Below are 10,576 nucleotides of genomic sequence, written 5' to 3'. Positions count from 1 at the left end.
CATCCCCTGTGGTCTAGTACCACCTTCTACCTGTCAGAGGTTTAGGGACACCTAGAGTATGGTAAGGTTGACTGAGTCCTGGAGCTGAGAGGTGTAAAATGGATGGAGCTAGTGCTGCGCTTGAGGGTCCTGCTCTTAACAAATAGGATGAGCAGGTTGAATGTTCAGTGAGAATTTTTAGGGTTTATCTCTGGGTTTGTGTTTGTAGTCATCTGTGTGCAGGTAAGTTAGGGACAGCGGATGGGCCTCTGGCCATAGGCCCCTCAGTGATACTGATTGGAGTCTCTGTTAAAAGACCCTGTGCAAATACACTTGCCTGTGATGAGAGCATTGCTCAAGCCTGCCAGGCCTATTTGCTCACTGCACTCTCCATTCTGCAACATATGGTCGGTCTTGGCTCTGAGAGGCTGGGTGTGGAACTGTTCATTGAACTTTCCCCCAGGATGTTTGCCCTTCTCAAGTAGGTGACACTACTAAAGCTAGAGATATACTAATCTTGCAGGCAGTTGTTGGATTTGTGGGGTGTGAGATTGGCTTGTCATGATAACAGACTGTTCCTTCTCCAAGCCAGTGGAACTGTGTCCATGAGTGCGCTATAAAGGCAAATCAGTTGAAGGAAAGGGCATTGGCCCTGTGCAATACTTTAAACTCTGTGTGCTGTGGAAATGCCTTGGGTTCCTTGTCCCTAGGGCGCTATTCCTATTGGCAGCAGTTGGCCTGTAGCAGTGAGGCTGCCAGCTCATGTTAGGTTTTGATAGAAGATTGTTACTGAGAACAAGTCATTGTGTTAGTTCTGTCCTCCATTTTCACCTCCTTATTCCCTGGGCTGAGTCCAAAGTACTGGGGGTGGGGAGAAGAGTGGCTAACCCTGGCCTGTGGTGCAAAAGCTGGGCCTAGAGCTGCTCTTGTCCTGCAGTTTGACCCTTTTGAAGAGACAGTTCCAGTGTTGCTAACAGCAGTGGTTACTAGAACTTCCAGGAGAAGTGAGATTTCCCGCCCCCCCCCCCCCCCAACCTGCTGGTGTTAAGTAGCACATCCCAGACTTCTTGTCAGAGAGAGTCAAACTGACTCAGTGTTTGGCTTGGTTTGCAGTGGGGTTCCCACCTCTGGAATTGAACCAGTAATCACAATGGTGAGTGATTGTTAGAAAGTGTCCCTATATGTGCCATGGGTCCTTTTCAGTGCCTGCAGTTGCAGAAGTTAAGGATAGTGTTGCACATAACTTTAGCCTCCAATGCTGATGTCTATTGAGCTGTGCTCACTACTTCCTCCATGTGTGGGTGGGTGGGTACAATTCATCACACCACATTCACTTCCTGGGAGGGAATTAAGAATACAGGAGCCAGACTTCAAAACTAACTTTTTTTATTAAGACTTTTAGGTGCCTATAAAGTAATAGAACAAATCCCAGCCCAGGAAGGCAGACCTAGCCCCAAATCCTGTTTGGCAAGAGCAAAGAAGCTTTAAGGATAATGACACTACTGCTGTGCTTCCTACCAAGAAGTCAACTGCTAAGAGAAACTGCAATAAGCTTCCCCATATAGGACATGGTGGGTTCTCTTTCGTGTCATAAATAACCAACATTCAGTTAATCCAGTAGCAGGCTGTGAGACCTGTCTACAGGGATGGAACATGAGGGATGAGTGCAGGTACCTCCCCCTATACAGCTGGCTGGGAGTCGTAAAGGGATAAATGATGTGATACTGCACAATGAAGGATGTGTCCTCAGTAAATAATATCCACCACATCAGCAGCAGGAAATGCTTAACAGTGAAAGCAGCAGTGCCACACAAGAAGCCTAGCAGAACAATTCTGTGTTTGGTGCTAGACCACAGCAAGCATGATTTGAAAACCAGTCCCAAGAGTTACTCCACTGTTAAGTCATGACGGGATACAAGCATATGCCTTACTCTCAAAATCCAGGAAGATGGCTAGACAGACACACATACTGAAGTTCACTGGAGTTACCTCCTCTCTCTTCCCTGGATCCCAACCAACCCATTGTCCTAGAAAGGAGCAGCTCAGGGGAGGGTAGGGGTGGGAAGGATTTCTAGCCATGTCCATAAAAGGGGCTGAAGAGCCTGTTTACCTTCTAGAATGGGGGAAGATGCCAGTGTCAGGCTACAGCAAGTGGCTACCAGACAGGGAGAACGAGTCCATCTCCTATGCAGTAACTGGCCCCACCCATTCTCTTACCACATAGCACTTGTTCCATTTAGGCTCTGGGGAGGTAAGTGCTATGGTGTTGTGAACAAGGTACAGGGCCTACTTTAAAGGAAACTCCAGTGGATAGTGAAGCGGGCAGAGGCAGACAGCAGCTTGGCTATGCCTTCTGCCAGCTACTTTTTCCCTCCACCCCAGCAAGCAGTAGTTGCTTCATTTGTGTTGTACAATTTTGAAGTGCATGATGGGTAGGGCAAAAGACATTCAAGACCACACTGGAAAGAAAAAGCCTGCTCTGTGCTTGGCTTAGAATCAGCACCACAGCCCCCTCATCTTGTGCTCTAATTCAGACATGACAGGTTTCAGACATGGTGCATGTATACAGACCCACACTCTTTAGCCTCACACCTCATTGTTGAGATGGACAAGAGCTGCACCCCCTAAGAATCTCCTTTAAAAGAAGCAATCACATATTGGAACAGACACTCACTCCATGGATACACGTCTAGCTAGAGAAGCCACCCTTCATGCCCCAGCATCCTCCATACCCCACTTCTCCATCAACCTCTGCAACGCAGTGCCTGAGTCAGAAAGTGGAGTTTAGAGTCCAGCTCCCTGTCCTGTTGCGTCCTTGACTCCATGGTGTAAACAGCAGGAAGAGGTTGGGTCCATCAGTACAAAGAACAGAGCTGGGATCTTGTGGAAGCTGAGGCTCATGGAACCAGTGGGATAGTCACACCTCTACCCGAAGCTGAAACTTGAAGGAAAATCTAGTTTAGTGTCAAATCTCCCCAATGCTGAGGAGAGCAGAGTCTTCTTGCTGTGACCCAATGAATTGCAGGGCAGAGCAGCCATTACTGGGGAGGACCCCATCAGGGACAGTGAACGGTTCTCTCCTTCTGCCTCTGGTAATCTGGAAAGGAAAAGCCAGCATTAGTGAGGCTGATAGAATAGGACAAACAGGAGAGAATGAGCTCAGGTGCTGCTATTTGACTGCAGGCATTGCTCTGTATGTAACAATGTCCTGTCAGTAGTGGGGAAATTGATGCTACTACAGTAAGGGTGACAGGTCTAAGGTCCAGCCTGAATACAACACTCATTGGACTCCTCTCTAGCAGTTGATTTTAATGAGATGGCATGTTTGTTGGCAGCTTAGCCACTTCATTCCTAAATTCCTCCAGCACTCTTGAAAGTAGAGCTAAATCTAGGGATTTGGTGTCCCTTAATTTGTCAACTTGTTCTAGCACTTCCTTTGACACTCCAGTCCAGACACCTGATCTTAACTAAGGTGAGGCACTATCTCACACCACCTTAGAATCATAGAATATCAGGGTTAGAAGGGTTTCAGAGTAACAGCCATGTTAGTATGTATTCGCAAAAAGAAAAGGAGTACTTGTGGCACCTTAGAGACTAACAATTTATTTGAGCATAAGCTTTTATGAGCTACAGCTCACTTCATCGGATGCATACTGTGGAAAATACAGAAGATGTTTGTTTTTATACACACAAATCATGAAAAAATGGATGTTTATCACTACAAAAGGTTTTCTCTCCCCCCACCCCAGTCTCCTGCTGGTAATAGCTTATGTAAAGTGATCACTCTCCTTACAATGTGTATGATAATCAAGGTGGGCCATTAGAAGGGACCTCAGGAGGTCATCTAGTCCCAAAGCAGGACCAATCCCCAATTCGGTCTTCATGGTGGAAGGTTTATGTAAAGAAATCACTTAGCTTCACTGCAGTATCCTCATCCTCTTCAGCTACTCCTTTGATTTCCTGATAGAATTGTTGGGTCCAACACACACACTCAGGCATCCTACATCTCAGATTTAAAAAAATGTCTTTCTGGTTGTGTCTCTGGCTATTTGCTCTAATTTCCATCCAATAACTGCCATAGTTTGCATCTCTCTGATGGCCTCATTAGGGTTGGATTTCCATTTTCTGAAGGATACTTTTTGGCTCAAATAACCTCTTGAACTTGTCATTTTACCACCTGGGTTTTTTCTTGCATCTTTGCACCTTGGTTGCTTAGCATGCAGTGTCCTAAGGCTTTAAAATTTGCTCATGTTGGTCAGTCTCCTTTTTAAAAAAATCTCCATTCTAAAGAGCCAGCACTATTTGGAATCTTTCCTCCCTTGAGAAAGTTTAAGTGTGTCCACTGTTAAAGTTATTCAAATTATACCTAGTGAACCAATTCCTGACTTAAGTCTAAAATTGCTGCTTGTGTGCTCTAGAACTACTGTTCCAAGACCCTATTTAAGCTGGTCAGTTTGTTTAAACTTTGTCTTGCTAGGATGTGACCAGTTTATATGCAGGTGCTTGATGTCACTCTTATTGTTGTATTTGACGAGTGTAAAATCTTGATCAAAGCCACAATAGTTTCTGATCAGGAGCCTGCTAGTCTAACCCTATGTTTGACTCTAGATTTTTAGTATTTGTCTAGCTGGAGTCAGCACAGTCTCTTGCTAGGATGCAAGGCATCAGGCTTCACAATCAGCATTTCAGAAGCAGCTAACAGGCACTTACTGTAGGGGAAGTAACGCACTCGCATGATTATCTCACGGGCAGTCTTCAAGATCTCGACAGCCTGGAAGCAGCAGCAAGGGAGTCAGTAAGTTAACAGATTGGGCTGGCAGAAATTAGTTCAAAGGGGCCTGCCCCAATGCCACCCTTCAAACCCAGCTGGAGGTTCCAACCCCCAGTATACAACTTGCACTGATTACTGCTGCTGCTCCTCTAAGTGCAATGCTTTAACATCCAATCAACTCTTATGGGTCAGGCCTAAACCATGACACACTAAGGAAGGTATAGTGGGCTTCCCTACCCATCCTGTATCAGACTTGTGATGACCAATTCTGTGCTTTTTCCCATTTAGGGTTGCTTACTTCTTTAAATCAAGAATGAGCTCTTACCGAATGATCCTTGTCTGTGAGATTCTTCTATTTTATAGGTGGAGATGGGAGCTATGAGTCAGGAATAGAACTAGGAATAGAGGTCTAAGAGCTTGCCTCCTAGACTTGCTCTACCTAGTGGACAAAGTTGTAAAGTAAATGCCACACTGTAGGTGAGTCCAGGCTGGGGTGATGCTGTGAGGGGGCAGGATCAGCTCCCCTCACTGCATGTCTCCTCCCTCAGTTCCCTTAAACCCCTGTCTCTCTCTCAATCTCAGATTGTACAAGCAGTATATGATCCCCTTAGCAGCAGCCAGGAAAACTCTCACCTTGCTGTGCTCAATGTCCTGGAAATCTACATCGTTAACGGCCAGGACCTGGTCTCCCTCCTGAAGCCCTGCTCTGTGTGCATCTGAGTCAGGGATCACCTGAAAATGGAAGAGAAGAGAGCCACGTCAGTCAAACCAACGTATCAGATTATGCAGAGCCACCAGTCCACAGTTCTCTCCCCAGCCAGATCAGGTCAGACCCTCAGAGCTCTGTAGTACCAGTCAGCCTCTATATTTCCCCTTCATGTTGTCCACCTCTGCTCCACTCAGAAAACAGCAGGGTGTGGAGTTTGGGTCAGAACGAAGGTTCATTAGAGCTACAGGTCAGGTTGTCCCCAGCTGCTGATCCTTTGGCAGTTCACAGCAATGGGTTCTGGAGCTCCATGCAGTGTTTGAGTTAGCCCCAAAAAGGTAAACTCTCTGCTAGTTTAGCTTGTCCAAAAAAATTACTAAATCAGCTAGACAAAGTGGCAGAGAGAATGGCAAAGGGACTGATATACCTTGGAGATGAAGATTCCCAGCTGGGAGGCCTTTCCTCCTCGAATGTTGAAGCCCAGCTGTGAGAAGAAAATAGGATTTATAGTTAAGTGGAATGTGAACTACTGCCAGTTACTGGGACTTCTGCTCCAGTGGCAGCAGAGGAAGGCCTTCAGAACCTGCAGCTGTTACCCATGGGGTCAGACAACACCCTGAAGCGTTCAGGGTCTCTATTGGTACCTTTATGGCAACCCTTGCACCCCTGTGAAACATCATCCCCATTTTACAGCGAGGAGTGGAGGTAGAGGTCAGTGGCCCCGTTGGGAAGTTAACACCAAGCTTTTCTCAGTCCCAACCCTGTGCTCCAACCACAAGACATCACTGCTTGGGCAGGATAAGTGTCAGTCATCACCCAAGAACAGGGCCAGCAGAACTCTCATGCCCTGGCCCCCCAATTTCTAGGGGCAGTTTCAGTTTATTATCTAGGAAACATTTTAACAAGTGATAAAAGCAGGAGAGGGAGTCACCTGGTAGCAGGAGCCCCATTCCCAGGGACAGCAGGTTTGTATAATTTTTGGTGATGCCCAGAACGGGTTCAAGTCCCCCTGTTCCCCTCCCCACAAACTGTCTACAGTTCTGGGAGGGAATTTCGGCACTGGGTGCGGGCTCTAGGCTGGGGGTGCAACACTTACTTCAGGTGGCTCCCAAAAGCAACCCACACACTCCTGTGGTAGCAGCTCCTAGGTAGGGGGGCAGGAGTCTCCTCATGCTGCTGCCTGCAGGCACCACCCCTGCAGTTCCCATTGGCCACAGTTCCAATGGCAGAGTTGGAGCAGAGGCAGCGCGCAGAGACAGCCCCCACTCCCCAGGATGGGCCAGCTGCTTCCAGGAGTGGTGCGCTGCACGGAGCAAGGGCAGACAGGAAGCTGCTTTAGTCTTGCTGCGCTGCTGCTGGCGGTGGCAGGGGCCCTTTTAAATCACTTAGGGGCGGCAGTGGGGGCTGGGAGATGCTCTGGCGGAGGTGTGCAGGAGAAGCCAGGGGAGAGACCAGGCCATGAACATTGGTGGAGCCAACCCCCCATGCTCTGAATATTCCTGGAGCACGGGCACCATGGGCCCATACAACTCACCACCCCTGCCTCCAAAATGTCTTCCTAAGCATATGCAGAAGAATGATATCCTTCTCAGAGTATGGTGTAGGGTTACCTCCTCCCTCCAACATCTATGTGGACTGGTCTCCAAGCAGGTTTTTTCACCTCTCAATGGAATGAGACTGTGATTGTTGCAGGACAAGGGGGTGGAGAGGTGAACCTGAACTATCCCCTTCACTGCTAATAGATTCCCTAGGAAGTGGTAGATGAAGACAGAATGTGTGTGTGACCCATACCTCCCCTCCCTTGAGGCTACCGGACAGTCACACCATGGTGCATTTTGTGCCTTAGAGCCCTGGAGCAAAGCAAACCTGCCACAGCAAAACAAGAACATACTAAAGTAGCAGACTGCACACACCGATGCCAGGCCTCAACCAGCAGGCAACCCTATCTGGGCCTGTAGAAAAGGCTAGGGCTGTGCCCTGAGAGTTCTCACCTGAGCCCCAGGAGGCTTCTTCAGCACAATAGTGCGAGGCAGGTACTGGGTCAACTCATTATTGTAGTCAGGGTGGTAAACTCTCTGCAAAATACAACAGCCACTGTAAGAGACCTGAAAGCAGCAGGGAACATAATCCCCTAAAGGGGCTTTCTGCACCCTAGACAGGAATTCCATGCTATCGCTGCTCAAGATGCACTTTGTGATACCTATGGTATACTGCCAAGTAAAAGTGGTGTGGCTGGTGGCCAGCAGGGATTCCTCATGTCATTGACATCAAGTGCTTATATACAGCTGTAGGAGATCCATTGCAAAGCCAGCTTACACACAGCAAGGCTACATTATCATCACCCTTCCCTTCCCCCCCAAAATGCACACCATCATTTGCTTGTTACCCCCACTTGGGTTATGCATGCTTTTCCAGGAAAGGTCTGTCTCATCCTAGGTTTTTGTGCAGCATCCAACACAATGGAGACCTGACTCTGATAGAACGGGGTGGGCAAACTTTTTGGCCCAAGGGCCACATGCCAGTTGCAAAACTGTATGGAGGGCCGGGTAGGGAAGGCTGTGCCTCCCCAAACAGCCTGGCCCCCACCCCCTGAATGCCCCCCTCAGAACCTCCACCCCATCCAACCACTCCCTGTCCCCTGACTGCCCCCAGGACCCTTTGCCCCTTATCCAACCCCCCCCCCCCCCGCTCCCCACCCCTTTACCATGCCGCTCAGAGCAGCAGGAGCTCACAGCCACGCCGCTGCGCTGCCCAGCAGGAGTGTTGGGCCAGAGCACTGACTGCGCAGCTGCAGGGGAGGGGGAACAGCAGGGGAGGGGACAGCCTCCCTGGCTGGGAGCTCAAGGACCGGGCAGGATGGCCCTATGGGCCGTAGTTTGCCCACCTCTGTGATGTAACGTGGTAGCACATGCACGCTCTAAGTACTGTAACAGCCTTTTTCCATCGTGAACAAGCAAGGATCTCTGCTGTCAGATGCAGGCTGTGAGGGGAGGGCAGTGCCAGGCAGAACTCAGCATCAACCTGGATTGTATCACATGTTAAACCACTATATATCAATATTAAAGGATGTGTTGAAGGAGGGGGTTAGACCCTGATTCTTCAGGGCTTTGGCTGGGCCCTAAGCAGACCACATATCTTCTCAGCCAGTTCCTTATAAAAGGCACCATCCCTACCCCAAAAGTTAGGCTTTCTGGTCCACCCAAGAAACCCAAAGACCCAGCTGTTTAACTCAGAGGGCGAGGGCCAAATAAAGTTGTAACCTCAGCATCTCCTTTAATGGGCACAACAAAACTTTGTTCGATATGGCACAATTACTGTAGATCAGTGTGTCTAGATGGGGGACCTGGGAGGACAGGAGGACGTGGTTTCTTTTTCATCTAAAACACCTTGGCACAGCATCACTTCCTACACTCTGAAATGTTTGGTTCTTAATTGGCCCAGTAGTCAGGAAATGCTTTAGTCAAGTTTGGAAGAAATGGCTATGGGTGGAACAGGTTCCTTGCATTAGTCAAGGAGGCTGGGTGTGGTAGCCCTAAGCAAGGCAGAGGACTGCCATTTTTACTCAAGGGATGCTCCTGTGATAGCCAGAGCAGGTCAGAAATCCGTGCAAATCCACCCAAACAAGCCCCACCAGCTGCTGCAATTAGGAACTTCATGGTAATAAAGGGGGACTGCAACCACTATATTAAAACAGAAGGGAAGAGGACACCAGGCACACATAGAGGAGCAAGTTTCAAAAGATTATTGGAAGAGTTAAAATGTATCCTTTTAAAAGATTTTTTTCTGTCATTAATTATGCCTGAGGTAACCAGTAAAAATAAACTTTATGATCTTGTTTACTTTTTATGCTTCTTGTTATTTGGATGGAAAGATTAGATTAGGAAGTTTGTGGTTCTAGTGAATTTTGCTTTAGAGTTCTCCTGTACTCAATACTGTGAGCATTGCAAAACAAGATTTAAAACAAAACATGACTTTCACTAAATATTTTATTTCATGGAAGGTTCTAGCAACATCAAGTTATGGCTTGTAAGGTAAGTGCTAGTTCAGCTTTCTGATTTATTGGAGGTTTAGCTCTTATTTAGGCCCCTGTCCTGCAATGAGTATGCCTAGATCTCTGTACTAATATGAGCCTCCATTGTTTTTAATTGAGTTCCATGCAGAAGTCCATCTGCTATTGTAGGATGAGGACTTTGAATTACATGCTCCTGGGGCAGAGCACTTGTGGCCTTAGCCATCCGTAAGGCAGAGCAAGTTGTTGGTGTAAAACGAAGCAATATTTGACAAAAAATAGTTGATACTTACCTTTAAAAAAAGGTTACAGCCAATTCTAACAGCTACTTTCCATCCAATCTGCATCTCAATCTGCCCAACCTGACAAAGGTTTAGTAAATGCTTAGCTAATTTTAAGAGAATCACTGGCACCACCTACAGCTGTAAAGGTTTAGAAGAGCTTTTCGGAAGACTGCCCCATGGTTAAGCCACGGCAGCTCGCCCAGCACCGAGCTCGCAGAGGAACCATTATTCCAGTTCGAGCCCAGCGGAAATACTGCCTCGCTTGTAACGAGTGTCCCCGGGGCCCAGCAGCCCGTTTTTCAGACCGCTGGGAGCCAAGCACTGACCTCGTGGGGAGGGATCCAGGCCGGCGGGTTCTCATAGGCCGGCAGGAAGACGACAGGATAATCGTCATAGGGGATCCTGCTGTCCATCGCGGGAGCGGCTCTGCAGGGAGAAAGCGCGGCGTCCCGTGAGTGGCTGGACCGCTGGACCCCGAAGCCACCCCCACCCCACGGCCAACCCGCGGCGCTTCCAGCTACGGCGGGGCGAGAGCAGGCTCCTGGCTGCCCCCCGCGCACATCCCGGCCTTAGTCTCAGCCGATGGGGCCCAGCCCGCCGCACCGACGGCGGAGAAGCCCCCTCCAACACCCCGCAGGCCCGCCAGAGGGAGCCCGCCCCTGTATCCCCCTCACCGTCCAGTTTCCTCGCCCCGCACCCCCAGCACGATCATGTGACCGTGACCCACAAAGATCACGTGACGAAGCGCGAGTCGATGACGCTGTCTCTCGGTGCTGCCCCGGTTACATGTAGGAGCGCGTCTCTTCCCGTACGTGGTGACGTATCGC

General features: G+C 48.8%; 2 protein-coding genes across 3 annotated transcripts in view; one reads left to right on the top strand and one right to left on the bottom strand.

Moving 5' to 3' along the window:
• Positions 1–1,348: 1,348 nt before the first annotated feature.
• PDZD11 (PDZ domain containing 11) lies at positions 1,349–10,534 on the bottom strand. Of its 2 annotated transcripts, none has more exons than XM_073360954.2 (7): positions 10,424–10,534; positions 10,076–10,175; positions 7,448–7,531; positions 5,884–5,940; positions 5,384–5,482; positions 4,690–4,750; positions 1,349–2,920 (listed from the first exon to the last, which is right to left on the bottom strand). In XM_073360954.2, the coding sequence occupies exons 1-7, from the start codon at positions 10,459–10,461 to the stop codon at positions 2,877–2,879; spliced, it is 483 nt and encodes a 160-aa protein (XP_073217055.1). In that variant the 5' UTR covers positions 10,462–10,534; the 3' UTR covers positions 1,349–2,876. The 2 variants fall into 2 exon arrangements, with proteins under 2 accessions (XP_073217055.1, XP_073217057.1); XM_073360956.2 differs by having other exon boundaries at positions 1,349–3,076; positions 10,424–10,530.
• Positions 9,929–10,576, top strand: part of KIF4A (kinesin family member 4A) — a 41,306-nt gene continuing 40,658 nt past the window's right edge. The window contains exon 1 of the mRNA XM_073360951.2: positions 9,929–10,557. The gene's annotated coding sequence lies outside the window, so the exon portion shown is untranslated. The remainder of the gene's footprint in view (positions 10,558–10,576) is intronic.

The sequence above is a fragment of the Lepidochelys kempii genome, chromosome 9 (assembly GCF_965140285.1).
Source record: "Lepidochelys kempii isolate rLepKem1 chromosome 9, rLepKem1.hap1, whole genome shotgun sequence".
Classification (NCBI taxonomy): Eukaryota; Metazoa; Chordata; order Testudines; family Cheloniidae; genus Lepidochelys; species Lepidochelys kempii.
This window is presented reverse-complemented; position numbering and strand designations above follow the sequence as displayed.

Coding starts and splice junctions, on each gene's coding strand:
- PDZD11 (XM_073360954.2), bottom strand. CDS start 10,461: ATGATCGTGCTGGGGGTGCGGGGCGAGGAAACTGGACG. Junction 5,483..5,883: donor TGGGAATCTTCATCTCCAAG/GTATATCAGTCC, acceptor TTCCATTTTCAG/GTGATCCCTGACTCAGATGC. Junction 2,921..4,689: donor AGTGCGTTACTTCCCCTACA/GTAAGTGCCTGT, acceptor TTTTCCTTCAAG/TTTCAGCTTCGGGTAGAGGT.